Source organism: Talaromyces amestolkiae (genome assembly GCF_001896365.1).
Source record: "Talaromyces amestolkiae strain CIB chromosome Unknown scaffold15.1, whole genome shotgun sequence".
Classification (NCBI taxonomy): domain Eukaryota; kingdom Fungi; phylum Ascomycota; class Eurotiomycetes; order Eurotiales; family Trichocomaceae; genus Talaromyces; species Talaromyces amestolkiae.
In genome coordinates, this window is record NW_024468051.1 from 616,990 (window position 1) to 638,355 (window position 21,366).

The window sequence follows — 21,366 nt, forward strand, 5'->3', positions numbered from 1 at the left end:
ATGGATAAAGAAAATGCTATGACCGATATTATTGTAATGAAGCAATTTGCTATTGAAGGAAGAGGTCTAATAAGAGATAAGAAGTCTTGTAGTTAGAGTCTAGAATTTAGAGGTTTAGATGTTCTCTAGTTAATGAGTGGTAATAGATGAAAGATGTGTAGTTGTGTAAATCCTTAGATAATAAGTAAAGTGGTTTTTGGTATGGTTTGCTAATATATAGATGTTCTAGTTAATTATAGTTTTTTTTTTTTTTTTTAGTCTATCTTTAAGCCGATAATACTAGTATTACTAATTTATAATATCTTAGCATTCGATGAGTCGTATAGACAAAAAGACGCGGTCAATTAATCATAAGTTAATGAGGGTAAGCTGATTGACTTTTCTATGCTAGTGAAGGCACCTGTGATAGGAACAGAGCAGCTGGACAACCCATTTGACAACTTTAATTCTTCGTCCGCGATCCATGATGCGAAAGAACGAAAGGAGCAAGAGAAGAAAGTGATTCTGGATTCATGGGAAGCTCGCCGAAAATCGATGGATGAGTAACACCTACTACAATGGCTAGTGTTGTGACTGACGTTTACTAGGTAGTCGTAGAGTGTCATCCGCACCGGAAGCTACACTACATATATGGAATATTGTAACACTATTATAAGGAGAGATATTGTAAGAAAAAGAAATAATTAACTTTTTATTGAGAAAACTAAAAGATACGGTCCATTCTGATTAAACTGAAAAATGCATAGGGAACATAGGAAACATCTAAGAGCGATTCAAGTTTCGGCAGTTTCTAACAAGCCCACCTCCTCGACGAATGACTTTTGGATAGCAGTGATAATATCCTCATCATTGATATTATCAGAAGCCAGTGGAACTTCCCCAGGTTCAAGTTGGTGAAGAAACCCATCTCGAACAACGAGATTACTGATGGAAATTTCATCAGTGTTCTCAACAGCGAGTTTGAACATCGCTGGATTCAAGTCACAGAGCATACTTGTAACAGCCTTCTCATCCGCTTTAGTCTGCTGAATAACATTCCAACTATTGTTTACCGAGTAGACATAGGCGACAACAACGAGTTGTTGACCAAATCGCCGTAAGCGCCCAATAGCCTGATCCATAACCGATTTAGTGGGAGGCAGATCGAAGAAGTGCATTATGCTGCATCGAGGATGGAGGTTCAAACCCAAGGCATTGACAGCTAAGGACATAACTAGAACAGAGCATTTGTCTGTAGTAGTAAAGTCCTCAATCAAACTTTGGCGCTGTAGCTGATTGAGCTTAGAATGAAACAATCTCGCGTCAATACCGCATTCCTTTAATACCGCTGCAACGTACACCTGTGTAGCTGGAAATGAACACCAAATAATCTGCTTCTCATTGCGAATAAGGGCATTATGCATGACAATAGGCAGCATAGCCCTCATCTTCGGGGAGCCTCGCAAAAGGGTTCTGAGAGCATTGACAGATGGTTGAGTGATTTTCCCTCGGCGTTTAAGATTGCGGAACCATTTTTGGGGCGATGATGGAGGTCTCCTGGAGTAGACTGTCCGGGCAAGGCTCTGGCACACTGTCTTTAGACGAAATGCCGATAAGACTTCCTTGAATGTTTTAACAGTGAGCACACTCTCAACAAACTCCATTCCAAGCCATGAAGTCAGAAGGGTTAGCATTCGATATTTGGCCATGTTCACCACAACTTTCCCATCCTTTTTCATTATCAAATTCTTGTAGTGAGGAATAACAGCCTGATCATACATTGCCTTCTCATTTCGCGAGAATGCAACATGAATAATCCGCGTCTGAGAGGGAGGGATACGCGAGCCGATAATCAAATGATTGGACCCAACTTGGACGGATGAGGAAAGGGTACGTCTGATATTCATGTGTTTCAGAATACCTTTCAGATAGACGCTTGCGACTTGGACCGTGACGTTGTCCGTAAAAATGTATTTGTTGAGAGCGTGGGTTGTGAATCTCAGGAAACTGGCCGGATGATCCTCAGATAATAAGAAAGGGTTGGTGGATTTGGTGACATTGAGGCTTGCTAGACCTAGCTCATCATTCCAAATTGCATCGGCATTCTCTGGAATAATGAGAGACAAATATCCGCGAAAATCCAAAATGCCATTATAGAAAATGGTAGCAGACAAAAGAAAGTGGAAATCAGCTTTAACCCACTGCACAGCTGTAGACAATCCGCTATCAGCATTGCGTAGAGTGTGTGCTTCATCAAGGATTACGTGTCGAATAAGTCCCTCGAGATTGCCAGGCCAGGGCCGTTCAACATATGCATCACCTTCTTTTCTACGACGCTGGGCCTCTTTGTTGTGCCATTTTCTCTGGGCCGGAGGACCATGACGACTGCGGAAAGTGTCATAGCTGGTGACAATAACATGATTCGCTCGAGCGAATGACCCGTCGAAGATCCAGTGAAAAGGGTTTAATGCATCCTTGAGAACCTGAGCATTTTTGAAAGTCCCGGCTTTGATGGATTTGTGATTTCCATATAAGACAAAGACCTTCAGATGTTTGGTGATCTTGTATATCTCAGCGACCCATTGGGCGAGAATGGCAGATGGCACAATCAGAAGGAAGGGTCGATATTTGGGTTCAGGTGCACAGTCGATGGCGTTACCTGTGTTGACGCTCTCCCAAGCGGTTTGTTGAAGTTTGGCTCGACGATAAATCTGTAGAGAAGTCAGAGAGGGTCATCTAAAAAAGGGTTCTAAAGACTGTAAAAGCAGTGCATTGGGGGGGCGGGGAGGGGTTTGAAAAAGGGTTCTAGAACCCTTTTTCAACCCACACAAGGCATACCTCCAACATGAAAACGGTCGCTTGAAAGGTCTTTCCAAGACCCATTACATCACTGAGGAACGCTCCTCGAAACATGGGGGATCCATCAGGACGAGTTTGCTCCATTATCTCCACAGCASGAGCCACACCTAACACCTGCCAAACCTCCAGATCAGTATTTGAACGCATATAGTGATGACGAGTCCGAATGAGACGATCATCATCATGCTCCGCAGGTGTGAAGTATAGAGATTTATGGGCGGCATCAAAATTAGAAGGCTGGAAAGCAGGATTGTCGAGCCATATAAGCTCTTTCTGGTAGTTTGCAAGTGTTTCTTCAGAAACATTCAGAAGATGGGGAGGAGATATATCTTCCTCTTCGCCATAGCCCTGCTCTGCAGCTATCTCTTCAAACTCCAAGTACTCCAGAGAATTACTAGCAGCAACATATTCGCCACTATTATTCTCTGCATCCAATGCTTCTAGTTCAAAGATCTCAGCGTCTGTCACTGTGCCCCGCCATACAGCCTCACTGGGGTCCAGTCCGCCAGATTCTTCCTCAGCAGAAACACTTAGAGATGATTCTGCACCGCCAGCATCTTCTGCAGGAGGTGGCGGAATTTGGGTTTCATTTGTGCAGTCCTGTTCAGCGCGAAGTAGAGATGTTCGGGCGAACATCAAGCGCCAGTACGGGTCGCTAAGGTCGAATTGTTCACTTTTTTTCGTAGGATACTTCTCCCTCGAGTAAGAACGTATCATCTTCTTCCAAGAATCGGTCAAGGTGGTATTAATCAGATCTGTAGTCGCCGTGACGTCTTGTAAAAACTCGTCAATGCCGTTTTGATCAGCAGCATCGTCGTTATCCAGATGAGTGTCGGTTTTGGTGATATGGCGAGTGCTGGGGCTAGCATTGACATCATCATGTTGGGCAGGTGTGTCTGGAAAAGGGTTCTGAGCGGAATCCTTTTTCGATTGCCTCTTCGACTTGCGGGGCGTAGAATCCGTGGGCTGAGCTTTTCTCTTTCGTGTTTCACTATACAATAACGCCCTGCCCCCTGATGGCCTGTCTATTTGAGACGGCGAGAATTTATGCTGGATGCATTTCATAGCACCCCAAAGGTACACCTCGGCTTCGTTAGGACCCATAGAACGATGCTTAAAGAGACCATCAGTGTGGTTAATGTTTCGACGTAAGATCTGATGCATGAAATTTGCATAGTGTTGAACATCAGTCCAATCATCTTTGTCAACATGTTTTTCGTCAAATTCTTCAGCTTCTGATCGCATGACGGAGAGCACTTGCTCAATGCCAGGTCCACGTTGGTTCTTTTTGGAACGTTTGGATAGCCAAGATGACCATAATTCTTCCCAGTAGGGAAGAAAATTTGGGCTTCTCAACCATTCTATCCATTCATCATCTGAAGTTAGTCGAAGATGCCGGCGAAGGCTTGTAATGTTTTTGTTCACATTCTTTAGTGCCGAGGTCACTATTGAAATGGTTAGCAGCGGGTGGAACCGGTATATGATATCAACTTACATGGGGTTGTTGGCGCATGTTTTGCTGTCTTTCGAGCAATTGCCTTGTCACCTTCCTTGTCACTCTCCTTGTCACTTTCCTCGTCACTTTCCTCGCCACTTTCCTCGCCACTTTCCTCGCCACTTTCTCGCTCCACGAGGGCGTCTTTTCCGGCAATTTCGACATTTCCTTTATCCTTTGTTGGCAACCCAGGGGCATCAGAATTAGGGTTCTGGCCTTCTGTACCAGTGTCCTCCATATTTGCTGTATCCCTGCTGATTTTTTAGCATATTCTTTCCGAATGGGGTCATTTTCAAAGGGTTCCATACCTAACCTGGACCTCGGAACCCTTTCGTTAGGGCCAAAGCCACGGCCGAACCTGGGTTGGATGGGTGAATGGTAAAAGGGTTCTGCTCGCGTACTGATATCAGCTTTGAAGGAAGGGTTACCTCAGAATAACCTCACTAATCGGACAGAGCCCGACCGTGCGAAACCCATCTTTTGCCTCACTTACCGCACGACAACTAGCAATTTATGGCGTTTTAAATCGATCGATCGAATCAAAAACTAAATTTGAGTCAATAATGTGAAAAAAAACTGAATAAAATAAGATGGATTATGTTGTGTAGCTTACTTTGCTCGATGGTGGCTGATTCCTGGTGGGTTGTAAAGAGGATGGAGGAGGAAAGATTGAGAACGCCAGAAAGGCATTTTTCATACGGGCTAAGCCCACAAACGCACACATCTTGACGCGCCAACAATCACAAGAATATTGGTAAATGTTGATGAATTTCGAACTTGAGTGAGAAGTATATACAGAAATGAAATTAGAATATATTGACCCACTCCCATATGAGACTAAGCCAAATACGTATTAGCTGCCGTCATCAGCGAGTTATATAAGCATCCCTTTGCTTTGTGTGGCATTATCATATTTCAATACATTACGAATTTTGGCAAGGTTGTATCTATAGGCTGCCGTAATCATACCCTTGGACCATGCACCGGGATGAGGATGCAACCGAGATTTATCAAGATAGCTAACCATGCATTTACAACGGCCAAGTACCTAATATTACTTAGAAGTAAATTTTATAAACTTAGTAAGTGATCTAGAAGTACTCAGAAGTGATCTAAAATTGTGTCATAAGGAATCTAGTATCCTAGAAACAGCATAACAATTTTGTCAACTATAAATAACGCTCAAGCGCCTTTGCTGCATCAACAACGCTCTGTCTAGGACCAATCCATTCCTTTCCAGTTACTCTGACAGCCTTGCTATTATCAACTTTGGCCGCTGGGGTGTCTTCCGGAAAGCTATAGTCAGGCAAATAGCCCTCTCCAGGATTGCCCTCTTTGATAATATTCCTTCTCTCAGGATATATCTCGCGCAAAATATCTGCAACTGCCTGATGGCTTCTAACTCCAGACGCCGCAATGAATCTCTGATTATTTGCTTTTTCGCTTTCTTGGACTGCAAACAAGATTAAACGACCCACGTCCCGAACATCGACCGAGCCATTGGAGCCACCGAAAGGAGGTGGAATATCTTGACCGGACAGAACCGTCCAAACAATCTTGGCTGTCATGTTCAGGTCCTCGGGGTCTTCTGGAAATAACAACGGTGGTCCCCAAACATAGACAGGATTGATTGCAGTCATGGTAAAACTCGGCTTCTTATCCCTTTGGAAATCCCACATGGCTCGTTCCGCGGCCGTCTTACTTGCCTTGTATATCATCATAGATGGTGTCTGCTTGCCTAGGCGTGCGACCTCTTTCTCGGATACATCATCCCAGTCGGCTTCCGTGAATCTATAGGCCGCATTATCATCTGGCTTTTTCCCAACCACAGCCGCAATAGATGAAAGTAGGACGAATGACTTCACCGTCGACGACCCAGTGCCGGAACTCGAATGAGCGGAATCAAGTACAGATCTTGCACCTTGTACAGCTGTGTTGATAACGGGTTCCGGATCTGAGAAATTCAGCGACATGGGCGATGCAGTATGTGCTATGGCATGACATCCACGGACGGCATCATCGAATGCGCCCGGAAGCGTAATATCGGGGACTTGCACAATGCTGAACCGGCCATCAGAAGCATAGGACTTGAAAGGTTCGGCTTCAAGCATCGAGTGACTCGATTTGGCAGACCTGGTTGTTCCGCGGACATTGTAGCCGGCATCTAGGAATGCTTTGGCGGTCCAGGATGCGATGAAGCCGTTAACGGCGGTGACGAGGACTAGGGGGTACTCTGTGGCTGATGGCATTGTTTGTATAGATTTTTCTTTACTTTGTTTTACTCATCCTGGATGGGCGCGATGTGACGAGCATATTCCCTCTTATTTATAACTCAAGTTCATTAATCGAGGTGGCGTGCAAGTACTTTTCAGATTTACTCAACTTGTCGCGCGGCTTATGTGAGCGCATTCGTGATTGGGATTAAATTTTGTTCAGTAATCGTGGTGCTCAGTAATCATATTATACTACGTTCTTCGGCAGTAGGACTGACTCGGTTTGCGGCTAAGTAAAGCTCGGCTGGAAAGTTATGATAATGTCGATTTACCTAGGTATTTTTCAGCAATTAGTTCAATGCTAAATATATACCTCACACGGCGCTGTTCAGAGACTGTCAGAATATTGAGTTTGTTCCGCACTGTGGAACGAGAAGTGTATCGTATATAGCATCAATTCGGTCTCAGACCTCGTACAATTGCTGACTTTTCAGTACAGTATCACATGTCACAGCCAAAATCGAACAAGTGAGACATATTCATGAAGCGAATTTCCAAAAGTTCCGTGAGATCGAAGAGTATTGTGTATAGCCAAAAATATATAGTAGGGTTTCTGTCACTCATGAGGAATTTCAGTCCGATTAGTCATGTCGAGATAAGTAAGCTTGTCGCCCCTCGAATTTCAATCATTCCATCCCAACTTGTCAGCAGTATTTCTCCCCTGATCTCTTTGTGAGGAAGATTTGCTCTCATCTCATTTTGTGTTCTCCTTTCAGGTGATAGTTGTCGTTGTTGCTGTCAGGCAGCTCCCGATAAGATAACACCAAAGCAATCGCGGGGTCTTCCGTCATTCTGCCCCGTCCACATCGTCACTTCCTCTCCTCAACAATACAATCACTCGATCAACAACCACAAACTGTGATAGTGATCAATATGGACCGCGGCAAAAAGCCCACCTCAATCGGAATCGGAGGCTCCATTCCTCAACCCACAGTCAACATCAACGACAATGGCACCGTCGACGCAAAGCTGCCCTCCGGCGAGTCCGTGACTGTCCACTTGTTCGGCGCAACCGTGATTTCGTGGAAGCTTGCGACTGGCGCGGAGCAATTGTTTGTGAGCTCCAAAGCGATTCTGGATGGATCAAAGGCTATCCGCGGTGGAATCCCGGTTGTTTTCCCTGTGAGTATCTTCTCCCAGGTCTCGATTAAGGGCATGTTTACTGATGAGAGTATTGGTAGGTATTCGGTCCCCCGCCTCCAAATCATGCCACCTCCAGCCTCCCTCAACACGGTTTCGCGCGCTCCTCCAACTGGGAGTTTTTGGGTAAATCAACTTCGGAATCTTTGGGCAATAAAGCGGATACCACAGTCAAGCTGGACTTCGGATTGTCCTCAAGCATGATCACCGAGGAATTCCGCAAGGCTTGGCCATACGACTTTGGACTTGTCTATAGTGTCACACTTAGTCCGGATAGCTTGGAGACTTCTTTGCAGGTGCAGAATAAGGGATCAGAGTCCTTTGATTTCCATGTGTTGTTGCATAATTACTTCAAGGTCCCAGTAAGTTACAGCCCTCCCTCTCATAGTGTACTCGCACTGACCCGGGATAACCTAGGACGTCTCCAAAATTACCGTCACAAACCTCCAAGGCAAAGTATACATCGACAAAGTCGACAATAAAAAAGAAAAGACCGAAACGACCAATGGAATCACCATCACCGGCGAAACTGATCGTGTCTACCTGGACGTCGACCCGACAGCTCCCGTCGCCGTCCTCGAAAACGGACAGCCTTTATTCACAATCACTCGCAAGGAGCTCAACACCGTGACGGTCTGGAATCCATGGGTAGAGAACGCCAAGAAGATGAGCGACTTTGGCGATGAGGAGTATAAAGGCATGGTCTGTGTTGAGCCGGGTGCTGTGAAGAGCTGGGCTGTTCTGGAGGGAGGTGATGCTTGGGAGGGTACTCAGACTATCCGGCCTAGATTGTGATTGATCTATTATCAATAGGTTAGACAATCAAAAGGAGCTTAAATATTTATCAAGATTTCCAAAGTAGAAGTGTCCACCATATAGGTACAAGGTATGACAACCTATAATTTATGTAAGCTCCGTTATAAATGCATGGTTAGCTATCTTAATAAATTTCGGTTACATCCTCAATCACTTGTTCAGGATTGAGCATAACTACTATATTATATATATATTATTTTTAATAAATAGAATTATCTAGTTAATCTATATAGAGCAGTAATCTAATCAATAAGAGAGACTAATATTTATTTATTACTTATCATTACGCAGTCATAGTATTACGGATACACGTCACTAATTAGATAACGAGGCATTTGGCTACCTTAAGAGAGTTATAGTTATTCCTATAATTTACCCACGCTTAATTAAATTTCTTCACTTTAATATTTAAAGCACTAGGCAGAAATTAGATTATGTTAATACTACTTTCTAGGGGCTCCCCCCAAGGCCCAATGTGCCCGACCCTTAGAGCCAATCCTTATCCCGAAGTTCCAGATCCATTTTGCCAACTTCCCTTATCAACATTGTTCTATCAACTAGAGGCTGTTCACCTTGGAGACCTGCTGCGGTTATGAGATCGTCGGGGGCGCTCCGGACCCGGCAAAACCACGAAAAGCCTCTATGACTGGATGATATCCTGACTGTCCATACAACGCTTCCGATACTGTCTACCGCTTCTACCCTTGACGTTCGCCCTGGTACAATCAGCCAGCGAATACATCATGATGACAAAGCGCATCAAATTTATCATGCTGACATGACCGAATACTTTGAAAACCTTGACTAGGATTAAAATAGGGCATATAAATTCAACGTTGCCAAAATAATGTATCAGCCCATCGCGCGCAAATCTGCTCTGTTTCCTAGGTATTTTGAGAAGCCATTTGAGTAAACCTAACATTCAAAAGTCACAACTCAATAATCTGATTTTTTGATGCGTATTAAAGGGGGTTTTCCTTCACATCCCGTCATAGAACAAGCGCAACGCAGGCTGACCGTACAGCAAAGCTTTCCACATCAACAAATCCAATTCCTACACTAACCTTCTATTTATGTTCATGATGTATAGTGTTTAGTCACAAAAGCCAACAACGCCGCATTGACCTCCGCTGGACTTGATGTGTTTAGGTAATGTGCACCACCCGGTACAATCGTCAGTTCCGACTCCTTTGCAGAAGTAAAGCGTGTGATATGATCTGCCGGAAGCTTGGTCCCGAAGATGTAATCATCGGTGCCCTGTTGATCTGTCAGTAAGTGTAGCTCATCCTATTCGTTTACATCAGACCTACCTGCAACCAGTGAACCGGGCAAGTAACGTCCTTGATACGGAGAAGAAGCCCATCCCTCTCTAGGAGGCAGATGAGTGCCATTCGAACCTTTTTTCGGCCTTCATCTCCCTTGTATGTGTCTTTGAAGATCTTGGTCCAGAATTCAACTGTTTCGGGGGTTATGTTTGGTCCAAAACCACCGACACCAGCGAAGGCGCCACACCAGGCATCGTCAATTACGAAATCGGGTGTATCTTTTAGAGCTGACAAACCCTCATAGAATGGCGTCAGCAACTGGGCTGGATTCCAGGAGCCTAGTTCACGAGATTCGGGTGATTCAGAGTCGAGTGATGTTCCAAGGAGCACGAGTCCGAGGATCTGGTGTTAAAGTCCCAGTAAGCGTTCATTCAATTCTAAGAAGACGGTCAATGATGGGGAAAGCAAAGAATATATACCTTCTCCGGAGCCAGGAGTGCCATCCGTGTGACAATCCATCCACCTTGACTGACCCCAAGCGCAAATACTTTTTGAATCCCAAGCTTGTCGATAACCTGCAATGCGGTCTGCGCTGAATCCCAGTATGTAAAATGCTCAGAGGCAGAGGATGTGCCGCCGTGGCCCAGAGGCTCGATTGCGAGCAGATTTATGGCATTTGTGAGTTTCGCGTCGTTGAATTGGTCTTTGAAAAGCTGTATATTCATGCTCATTGCTGTGATCAGAACGCATGTTGGCTTGCTGGGGTCATGAGAACCATTCGCAAAGGCGTAATTTGCTGTTATACCCCCGAGATGGGGGATCTGCGTAGTCTGGATTGTGATTGACATTGCGATTTAGGATTAGGTGCAATCAACTTGGGACTTTTTCGCTATTCTCGTCCGTGTAGCTATGTCCTGTCTCACCAAGTATAGAATTTTCTAAGCAATACGAAGCAAGTTTATGAACCTGATCAACACGGCGCGAACCTCCAGTATATCTACTCCGTACCTACGTACTAGTTGTGTATCCCCCGCATCCCCCAGAATCCCCAGATATGTGACTCGGATCGACCCCGACTCCGTCGGAACGGAGTAGACAAGATTGATATTCACGCAGATCTCCATTGTTTAAGGTTTCGTGGTTGCATTTTGCTTGAGATCAATTGCTATGCCGCAGCAACTTCGGGGTCGAAACGATGAGTCGAGGCTCATGCGTACGATTCCACGAACCGTGTCTCATACTAGATCTATCTATGCATAATAATTTGTGTATACAATCACAAAACTATAAAGTAGTGTGACAATTCCTAGAGAACGTCTAGGTGTTATTCATTCAAATAGCCAATGGCTTGGAGCTTTTCCAACATGGATACAGAGAAAAGGAAAACAAACCCCGTCTTCGCCCCCACTACCATGCTGCACAAAAGGGCTTGCCGGAATCTATGCTAATTTCTTTAATTCTCGTCATCTATCTTTCAAGTCTCTAAATGAGTTTCAAGGTACGCAGTGAGTCTGCTCGTGTCGGCTTTATATCTTGCCCGGTGTGGAAAATGCCATACGTATACGATTCATTGACCCTGACGACCCCGAAAGTAGACCTGAATCTGGAAGTGTCGAGTTATTAGGGTCTTCAATTGAAGCGTAGCGGATGTGAACTTATTGTCCGTTTAGTACACTAGGAAAATGTTAAAGATGTTGAAACGTATTTCATGATCTAGGCTGCAATTACCTTGACAGAACCTGGCTGTAACAAATGAATAGGCCCCTCGATATTCCATCAAGTATATCCAGAATTTTATTAATTCAGACTTGCAAGTGTCGCTTCTGATTATGACAAATATATTATACTCCAAAATGTCAACACAGGAAGACCATATGTTTAACATGTCGCTTTAGCTAGGTCTTGAGTACTCGGAATCACTTTTCTAAATTTCAAAACATTTGTATTACTGACACTTCTTATAGTCGATCAAGTCCATTGACTATCACTTTCTGTTGCTGTTAGTCATTTTCCTGAAAATTTCCGAGCCTATTTGTACGAATCGCGGGCCGCATCACCACCGAGATGGAATCCTTCTATGCGTAAACCGGTAGAGCATAACTGGAGGAACATACTCCGTCGTCCATACAATAGTTGTTGGCAAACTGATTCACCGAACCTAAGTTTTGTTAATTTATAGGGGTATACCTTAGTAGACTCGGACAAAGTAAAAGGCGATTAGAGTTGTAGATAAGGAAAAGAATGTCCGCTATTAGACCATACTGAGGGCATTAATTCCAGATCAGCACTACTTTGCATATCTAGTACATAGAACATGGTTGGTATTTCTGTTCTTATATAAGTTAGGATTTTTCCCTTTGGAAAAATTGTTGTCGAGTTGTGTCGCTGACCTGCAGAAGATTACATATGCGTCGTTTCAATCAACTAGCCCTTACGTACAGGTTGACGAACGAGCCTATGAGCTCATCTCAGGGCGTTCTGAGAGGTTCTAATAATAACTAAGCACGTATATTAGCTACATTGATCAATAGAAAAAAGGGACTATCAAAGTAACACTTGACGCCACAATGCGTTTGCATTTTCCAATACACATACAGTTTCTAATTACAGTTTCTAATTCTGGGATATTGAATAATACCAAATTAATAAATCTAGCCTTCCATGTTCTTGTTCTACTAACCCATAAAATACCCAAAACGATGTTTACTGCTTGCCTGGGCAGGCAAGTCCTCACAAGGAATGCCATGAGATGCAAAGTCTCGCCCTCGACCCGACCTAGATGACCGAGAACGTTTCCTAGATATCAATAGAGGAGATCAGCACAGATAGTTACTTCTTCAAGTGAATGTGTTGGTAATTGCACGATGTTTTGAACCAATAATCTTACACTTACGGATGAATTATAACTTGACTTATAAAGTTATCTTGCAGTACTAAATTACCTAATTTAGCCACCATATAAGTGAACATCAAAAGCCCACATACCCTACGTAGGTGTTATTCTTGGATAATAAGGCATAGGCTATCTCTGTTGATTATATCTTACTACATTATTATTATAATATGGTCACTTATATAAGTGAGCACTAAACAAGCACACGCGTTAGTGATCTGAGTGAAGCTACTGTAATGACGGAGACTTTATGTGCGCAGCTTTGTGGTGGTTTGGTTAATCCTGACCTATTATATAGCCTAAGTTGAAGCGGAAATCTCTGAAGGCAATTATTTGCTACAATATCAATCTCAAACCTTGCATCAAGTATGGCCGCACAAACACAGAAGGCAATTTTTGTTAGGGAAGTAGGAGAACCCCTAGTTTCTGGGGAGCGTCCTATCCCGAAACCACCCAAGGGCTACATACTCGTCAAAGTTCTATCTGCTATGCGTGAGTATATAGTATTCTTCAAATTGAAATCTGGTCCCTGCCTAGTGCTTACCACTATGCCCTTTCCGAAGTTCTCCCTCATGACACATACGGGCGCGACTGGGGACTCCTTATCGAAGAACGCCTTCCTTACGTCCCGAGTGCAAATATCGGAGGTGTGGTTGAGAAACTGGGCGATGGTGTGACCTCATTCTCCATCGGGGATGAAATCTTTGGCCAGGGAGATCCTATGTACCCTACGCCAGACTCAGCCGGACTACAAGAATATGCCATTCTTGATGCCGATGCTGTAGCAAGAGTTCCTGAAGGAGTCGCAATGGATGATGCGGTGACGTTCCCGGTCAATGCAACTACATCGTTTGAAGCTTTATTTCATCCAGAAAATGGATTTGGATTCCCAGCTCCCTTACCGAAAGACCAAAAGTCTTCTTCTCACGAAGCGAATATCGACCTGCAAGCGCAAACAATCGTTATAATCGGCGGTGGATCTAGTGTCGGTAGGCTAGGAATTCAGTTTGCCAGGCTTGCTAGCATTGGACGTATAATCACCGTGGCTTCGATTCGAAATGAAGCGGAATTGCGCACTCTCGGAGCAACTCATGTCGTTGACCGTCACGACACCCAAGACTCAATTGCAAAGAAGATCCACGGGATTGTACCTTGTGATTACATTACGCACGTTTACGATTGCGTATCCTGGGATCCTTCGCTATCGCTTCTAATTGTATCCAGGACCAAGGAATCAACAATACTCACTCTTCATCCGTTTGATCTCGGTATAACCCAAGAGCAAGGACTAGAAAAGTGCCAAGTGCGGCACCTATTTGGGCAGAACCAATTCTTGAGACCGATGTTGAAGCCTTTCTGGGAAAATCTCCCGCAGTGGATTGAGGAGGGAACACTTGTGACGCGGAGACATCGTGTTATTGAAGGATTAGATTTGGTGAAGATCGAGTCGGCATTGGATGACTATAGAGATGGGAGCGCTGTGCTGCAGGCTGTTGTTCACCCTTGGGGCAAACCTTGGTTGTTTTGACGAGGATTTACAATATGTTAGCTGTTTTATTGTTCTATAGAAGTCATCCGGAATTATCTCAATGCTTCCAAGGCTCTTTTGGAAAATATCACTTTTTTGACATCCATGCATACCTAAGCAGGCCAGGGAAATAATCCCCAACGAAATTTCTAAATATAACTCAACTAAAAATTGCATTGGAGACTACCTTCAATCAGTCTGAGTCTTTCATCCTTCAAAATTGCCGTATTCCAACACAGCTTAACTTCTGCATGTTGACGTCCATGACATGCATCGTCACTTTAGCATGATCCAATCTCGAATACCATTATTTTAGGTACTGAAATTCTTTCCTAGTTTGCCTTGAACCTGTTGTATGCATCGAACTCCCCCACTCCATTTTACTCCAATTCTAGCTTCAGTCTTATTACTGCTCCAAAAAGTCGAAAATCTCTGCATATGCTCCGGTTGCATTTAATGCAAAGTTCAGACCGTGGCCAGCTCCAGGATAACTGATGGCTTTGAATTCTTTGGCTTTGGCAAACACATCTGCGGCGGGATATTCAATGACGTCGTCGCATCTATAGACGAAGAAATGAATCAGATTATTTGACTGGATAGTAATCAATCTTTGTAGTGACTTACTGGCCGGTGCAATAGATAAAGTCGTATTGGCCTGTTATCACCTACAATAAAAATGGATAAGCTGGTAGTAATTGAGGGGAATCAGACTAACTCACCATTGCCTTTCCCGTGAACTCAGTAGGTGAAAGATCACCGGAGGCTACCGTCAAGAATTCCACCAGACCCAGAGGCTGCTTGATACTGTCTGCATAGCGAACAACGTCGAGGTTGTAGTCTGGTTTTTTGAAGAAGCTGGAAGTGCAATAATCAGCAAAAAATAAATACGGATCGGGTCGAAGAATGCTTACGTGTTGACACCTGAATAGATATCAACCGGTAACAAGTATCCCTGTTCATATCAGTAAAATCTTCCTACTCGGTTCAAAGGAATAGATTGCGAACAGTATCCAAGCTTCTCCAACGACGGTCTACGGATGATGCAATACGTGGCTGTGCTGCTTCGATAAAACCGGACGGGTTTGACCCATTGTAACTAAAGCCTTCCTAAGCATTAGTCATTTGAAACATGAATCATTGCGAAAGATATCTCTTGTGCGCACCGGTCAGAATAAGCGCATCGCAGATTCCCGGATTTGCAACAACAGCCCCAGCCGAAATCGAGCTGCCAAAACTATGCCCAACAACGACAAGAGATGCTGGTTTGCCGACGGACATTGTGTATTTTCCAGATTTGATTGAATTAATTAGCTGTGTAGCAATCTCGATTTGAATAGGAAGTTGATTGGTGTAACCGGACACGCTGTGTAATGATTAGTGATTACAATCCCATATTAATTTAGGATAGTAAATATAACAACTGACCTACTGGATGCCCCAACCCCTAGTCTATCGTAGTAGAAAACAGAGTATCCTCTATTGATGGCGTAGTCGACAAAGCTGTAATTCTCGGGCTGGACTTCAGAAGCCCAATAGCTAGATCATCGTTAGCAAAACAAACAAAAGTTAAGTAATGAGTCAAAAAACAGAAAACTTCAAACATACCGTTTATCAAAGTTTAGGCCATGAGTAGCAAAAAGCACCGTATCCTTGTATGCCGCTTTTGGATCCTTGGGGGCACAAAAGGTAGCAGAGATGGTGTATGAACCTGTCTGGTTTTGGAGTGTGCTCGAGAGTGGATGGAAGTCAACAGAAGCAGTGCGACTACCATGATTCGAGATCCAGTCTACTACATCGTAGTTGTCGGCGAAATGAGGCAGATCATAGATGTAGTTCTGGGATGTCACCGTCAAAGGAATCTTGTAGTCCTGGCATACTCTACTTGCTGCTGAAGCAAATGCTATACAGCCTGCAAAAGCGCCCACGTTGAAAATAAAGGTCTTCATAATGATGATTCAACGTAAAAGGTCTATTCAATGATTGATCGATTAATAAAACACTCGTGTAAAGATTTCCAACGCTGCAGGAACAAAGTTCAATTTATAGTAGGTATACGGGATCCGGAAATTCAAGACTCGGAGTGAGCTCCGAGTGTTGTTCAATGTGCACGCATGCAGCAGTATGACTAAGTTCCTTTGTTGAATGAGTAAATAAAGCTATCGCGTGTAACAATATAGTCCGTTTACTGAAAATCCGTTGATCTAATGACAAATACTTCAGTAGTTTGTTGCGAAATATGGGCACTAATACCAAGTTGGCGATATTTACCTGGGTTAAATAACGTTTAGGGCTGAGCAGCGAGAAAGGTTACATTTGAGTTATCTCTTGCTAATCACTTTAATATAGATCCGGAGGACAGAAGGAATATCAGTTTGTTCAAATAACTACACAATACTGGTTACAAAGACCATATTTTCCCTTAATTAGCGATCGTTGAGGACAATTCAATCAGTACAGTCAACTTAAGCACTCTGATACTTCAATCTTCACTGATCTTAATCCGTTATATCGCTCTTAGGTTTGAGCATACCTAAAATTTGACTCTACACGGTCCGCACATGTGCTGATCAGCATTGTTATTATCAAAAAGGACAAAGACTGAGTTGTATCTCATGCAGTTTGCCTTTAGTGTCGGCATTATGGGGAATCGAGACCTCGCTCAATGGTACTGTACACCCTAGCCTTTTAAATTCCATAATCATGTCTTTTCAGATCTTTAGAAAAAGGCACGTTCTTATCATGTTTGAGTTTGAAAAGTCTACAAAGTTCCGTTTACATTGGATGCAAAGCTCGACTTAGAAAGGAATCAAGGCGACCCAGGGCTACAAACCTTGGAACCCTATCAGTAAATATGTGAACTTCATTCCGAGGACATTGAATAAACAATTTCGGAATATTCTCTTTGTATTCCTGCAGTCTATACATTATTATTATTTGCTGGCACTCTTACTGCACTTGCATAGAGTAAAATCGTTGTATGTCAAAGCAACATTGAATTCAAGGCCTGGGAGCGCTTGGAATCGGAAGGATATCTCGGAAAGTAATTTGGTGTACAGGATTATGTTCACGATTGAATTTCAGGCTTTCAATATTTTCTTTCTAGCGGAGAATGAATTTTACGAAGCTTCCATTAAATCAGTAACGGCGAAGACCCGCAATCTGAAATGCAATGAATGCACTCATTGTGAAGGACCTGTGATTGAAGTACATAAACGCGACGCTAAGGATTCAAAAGCTCCTCATCAGGTAATTCACTCTACGTCGCCTAATTCAGCTATTCTGGGCCTAAACCGAAGGCGATAATGTGGTAACAACGAAGAATGTTGTTGCGAACTGATTTATTATGTACTGAAAGATGTTGATACAATTATAGTCAAGGAGGTCCACACTCTTGATAATCTCCACGATGACAGCTTCTACGTTTCGTCGAATATTCCTCGGTCACTCCGACTCTACAATTGCACAGTCTGGATATGTTTTCAATCTTGTCAGGCAGGTCTGGGCTGTGAACTCGTGGCAAACCTGTGGCTTCTCGAAGCGATCTGGATTTATTTGACGAACGCATGAAAACAAATTGCCGAGAAACCTTCTTTCATCAGTTGTGGCAATTGAATGCTTGAAATAGGCGATGGCCTCGTCGCTCCGGAAGCCCGGAGGCGTCCATAGTCGAAAGCGTAAAAAGCTGGCAGTTGAGTACTAGGTACGTAACTTCCCGCAGCACTTTTTCACTGGTCGCTTAAAAATGCTAAAAAAAGCTTGACGGATGGAACCTATGGTGGAGCATTTAGGGGCACCATAAAATCAAACTTTCAAATAATGGATTTATTACGCGGGATGCGATAGTTGTCATTCTGAATAATTGGGTTTGATTAGAATAGCCTTGGAATAATAGGTCTTTGAGGTACAGATACACTATAGAAAGATTGCAACCAAAATTCCCATCATGCCCGCAAGACTGAAGGTTTGAGTGATCTTCGAGGCAGTGCCGGTATACGCCGGAGTCACGGAGCTCGCTGTGGTTGTAGTTGGTAGTGTTGAAGTCCACAAGGCCGTACCATTACCGATACCGCCAGTAGAAGTTATGGTGGACTGGAAAGTCGGAGAGACTGTGGCAACCGGAGACACTGACGTTACGGACCCTGTGTAGCTGCTACCATGAGCTTGATCGGCAGCAGGTGACACCGTTGTAATGTCAGATGCACCACTATCTGAGCCAGTTCCTGAGCCAGTTCCTGAGCCATTTCCTGAGCCAGTTCCTGAGCCAGTTCCTGAGCCAGTTCCTGAGCCAGTTCCTGAGCCATTTCCTGAGCCATTTCCTGAGCCATTTCCTGAGCCATTTCCTGAACCAGTGTTTGAACCAGTGTTTGAACCAGCTCCCGAGCCAGTCCCTGAAATGGCATCGGCACCTGATCCTTGTGAGATAGATGTATATGTTGGGGAGAGTGTGTCACTGCGGACAGTGGTTGCAATTGAAGGCCCTGCAGTGGCATACGATGTCGATCCACCGTTCAAATAAGTCGTCTTTGACAACAATGGGCAATCGGTCACGTATGACGGGCACTCCATGATCGTTGCGGTGACCGTTTCGTAAACAGTAGGGCGATTGCTACCCGCGGAGCCAGTTTGAGTAGCTGTGACTGGGCAGACAGTTGTGGTCACCGCGATGATTTCGGTAGTCACATATGTGGTTCGCGCTGACGCAGGACAGTTGGTTACAGTTGATGGACATGCTGTGATAGTAGCGGTTTGTGTTGAAAAAACGGTGGATGTTGTCAACTGTATGGAGGAGGTAGTTACAGGAACGGCGGACGAAGATGGAACAACCCCAGAGGAGCGAATGGCGGACGAAGATGGAATGATTGCGGTGGAACGAATGGCAGACGAGGATGGTCCAACTATTGCAGATGAGGATTGACGAGCGCTGCAAGATTTATGTTTGTGTGAAAGACGGGGAGTATACGTCCAGTGAGCGTGACGAGGTGAAGGAGTGGAAGTAGGAGTAGCGGCAATAGTAGAGTGAGTTGAACTAATCGTCAAAGCGAAGGTGCTTTGAACGAAGAACACCGCAAAAACCCATATCTGTAGATAGCTTAACATAATGAATGACTGAATATATAAAGACAGAATAATGAGTGAAATGAAAGAGTGCTATGAAAACGAGTGACTTGCGATGCGACGGGCAGATGAAAGCGATTTAGGAGTTATACATAACTTCAAGAAACTTATTTTTGCTGGTCGGCAAAGTTAACTCGACGTCAAAATTTGTATTTCTAAGATTATGAATAGCTCCACTTCTTCGTTGGTACCTGAGCTAGTGTAAGTATGAAGCGCCTTCGTGGATGAAGGGAATAGTAGCCGAGCCGAGTATACAGAAAGGGGGGACGACGGAATCTTTAATGGCTATTTAACAAATGGGTCTGCAATTCAACTGAATATTCAACATTTAAAATAAAACAAGAATCTAAGTCGGCACTCATCATGGCGTTTCGCATTGTTCTCACGGCGGGCTTCCTGCTCGGCCAAGTCTCAGCGAATGCTCCTTTAGCGAGGACGCCGCTTGCTAGTACACCTGTTGCTGCTCAGCCCTCAATTGTCTGTAGAACAGAGTTGGGAACAGAGTCGGTGGCGGTGATCCCGACGTCTACAGTCACCCACACGTCCTATGATACGCATCCCGTTGTGGTCTACTCGACCCTTCAGGATACTGTTACGGTGACACCCAGCGCATCATGGCGATCGTTGACAGAATACGCAACCAGCACCGTCACAGTCACCGCTGACACAATTACAGACACATTCTCCACTACCTCGACGCAGTACAGCACTGCAACAAGTACGCTCACCTTACCACCCGTCACATCTACCTCTACGAGTACCATCTCGGTTCTCTCAACTACCACCTCCACTATTAGTGCCGCAGCTGGTGTGACCCCGATTGCAGACACCTTGGCAGCTCCAACTGCCGCTAAGCGGGAGCTGTCTGGGAATTCCGAGGACAGTTGTCCCAATTGGGATGACGACTACCAGTATGCTACAGCTGTTGAGTGTGTGGCGACTGTCGTGGTCAGGACCACAACCACCTCGACTCTCACTGAATCTCCAGCAACGCTAACTGCTGCTGAGCCGACGAGCACCACGATAACCACTAGCACAGTTACAAGCAGCTCAACGGTGCTTCCAAGCGACGCTTCTACTACGCTCAGCTACTCCACGCTCTTAACGGTCACGGAGACTTCCACCGCTCCGGCAGTGACGAGTACCGTAACATCAAGCACAACAGTCATTTCGGGCGTGACCACCACTTCTTTCTACGCGGCCTGTGCCACCAACAACATTGCTTCCAGCCCGTTGTCCTCGGACTTTGGCTCCCTAGCCGGAAAGACCATCTTTGCGATCGAATTAACCAACATCCCCGGCTCGACCGTATCGACCGTTTCCAAAACCTCGCAATACGATTGTTGTGTTGCTTGCCAGCAAAACGCTCAATGTGCATTTTCATACATGTTTACTGGCCTGCAATTTTGTTATATGATGACAACGACCTCATGTTCATCGGAAACTTATGGTTATGTCGACGTTCACAGTTCTACTGACGGTGCCATTACTGTGTCCAATGGACCCTGCGGTCATCTTCTTTCCCATTGATCGAGATAATCTATATTAATATATACTCCTGGTGTTTGGGTGTGATTACGTCTATTTCATTCTGGGGGGAAAACTTGCTCCTTCACTTCATTAGAAACGACGAAAAGCCTTGGTAGTCATTACATGCAGAATCATTTCCATCGTACATCTTTTAGGGAGTAGCATGTCCGGCATGGCACATGTGCAAGGAGGAAGAATATTAATACAAGCCTTGAAATAATTGTTTCGGAATCTCTTTCTGTATTTTTTCATTTCATTATGGGCGGGTGACAGAGAAGTTCACTCCAATTTAAGCTCAGATATATCAATGCGAAAGGATGTGACTGCAGGTGGAAAAGACCACACTCCTCGCAGCATGGGCAAGACAAGACCCTGAGTCACTTTATAATCATAGACATTATTTTTTGGTAGTATCGTCCCCAACAATCTCAGCCACGTAATTGATGCGGCGTAGATTGTGAATGTCATCGAAA

General features: G+C 44.3%; 8 protein-coding genes across 8 annotated transcripts; 3 read left to right on the forward strand and 5 right to left on the reverse strand.

Moving 5' to 3' along the window:
- Nucleotides 1-773: 773 nt before the first annotated feature.
- On the reverse strand, nucleotides 774-4,571 carry BHQ10_007433 (uncharacterized protein; the record flags this gene model as incomplete). The annotated part of the gene is made up of 3 exons (XM_040880128.1): nucleotides 774-2,690; nucleotides 2,818-4,283; nucleotides 4,334-4,571. The coding sequence occupies 3 exons, from the start codon at nucleotides 4,569-4,571 to the stop codon at nucleotides 774-776; spliced, it is 3,621 nt and encodes a 1,206-aa protein (XP_040735936.1).
- A 931-nt stretch (nucleotides 4,572-5,502) lies between these two features.
- On the reverse strand, nucleotides 5,503-6,582 carry BHQ10_007434 (uncharacterized protein; the record flags this gene model as incomplete). Its single annotated transcript, XM_040880129.1, has 1 exon — nucleotides 5,503-6,582. The coding sequence occupies one exon, from the start codon at nucleotides 6,580-6,582 to the stop codon at nucleotides 5,503-5,505; it is 1,080 nt and encodes a 359-aa protein (XP_040735937.1).
- An 897-nt stretch (nucleotides 6,583-7,479) lies between these two features.
- BHQ10_007435 (uncharacterized protein) lies at nucleotides 7,480-8,541 on the forward strand (the record flags this gene model as incomplete). Its single annotated transcript, XM_040880130.1, has 3 exons — nucleotides 7,480-7,728; nucleotides 7,788-8,108; nucleotides 8,164-8,541. The coding sequence occupies 3 exons, from the start codon at nucleotides 7,480-7,482 to the stop codon at nucleotides 8,539-8,541; spliced, it is 948 nt and encodes a 315-aa protein (XP_040735938.1).
- A 1,098-nt stretch (nucleotides 8,542-9,639) lies between these two features.
- On the reverse strand, nucleotides 9,640-10,675 carry BHQ10_007436 (uncharacterized protein; the record flags this gene model as incomplete). The annotated part of the gene is made up of 3 exons (XM_040880131.1): nucleotides 9,640-9,819; nucleotides 9,873-10,229; nucleotides 10,307-10,675. 3 exons carry the CDS (start codon nucleotides 10,673-10,675, stop codon nucleotides 9,640-9,642), a joined length of 906 nt encoding a protein of 301 aa, XP_040735939.1.
- A 2,413-nt stretch (nucleotides 10,676-13,088) lies between these two features.
- Nucleotides 13,089-14,248, forward strand: BHQ10_007437 (uncharacterized protein; the record flags this gene model as incomplete). Its single annotated transcript, XM_040880132.1, has 2 exons — nucleotides 13,089-13,212; nucleotides 13,284-14,248. 2 exons carry the CDS (start codon nucleotides 13,089-13,091, stop codon nucleotides 14,246-14,248), a joined length of 1,089 nt encoding a protein of 362 aa, XP_040735940.1.
- Nucleotides 14,249-14,654: 406 nt separating this feature from the next.
- BHQ10_007438 (uncharacterized protein) lies at nucleotides 14,655-16,194 on the reverse strand (the record flags this gene model as incomplete). The annotated part of the gene is made up of 8 exons (XM_040880133.1): nucleotides 14,655-14,808; nucleotides 14,873-14,913; nucleotides 14,968-15,103; nucleotides 15,160-15,200; nucleotides 15,254-15,351; nucleotides 15,412-15,611; nucleotides 15,674-15,784; nucleotides 15,854-16,194. The coding sequence occupies 8 exons, from the start codon at nucleotides 16,192-16,194 to the stop codon at nucleotides 14,655-14,657; spliced, it is 1,122 nt and encodes a 373-aa protein (XP_040735941.1).
- A 1,966-nt stretch (nucleotides 16,195-18,160) lies between these two features.
- BHQ10_007439 (uncharacterized protein) lies at nucleotides 18,161-19,345 on the reverse strand (the record flags this gene model as incomplete). The annotated part of the gene is made up of 1 exon (XM_040880134.1): nucleotides 18,161-19,345. The coding sequence occupies one exon, from the start codon at nucleotides 19,343-19,345 to the stop codon at nucleotides 18,161-18,163; it is 1,185 nt and encodes a 394-aa protein (XP_040735942.1).
- Nucleotides 19,346-19,726: 381 nt separating this feature from the next.
- On the forward strand, nucleotides 19,727-20,893 carry BHQ10_007440 (uncharacterized protein; the record flags this gene model as incomplete). Its single annotated transcript, XM_040880136.1, has 1 exon — nucleotides 19,727-20,893. One exon carries the CDS (start codon nucleotides 19,727-19,729, stop codon nucleotides 20,891-20,893), a length of 1,167 nt encoding a protein of 388 aa, XP_040735943.1.
- Between the last annotated feature and the right edge of the window lie 473 nt (nucleotides 20,894-21,366).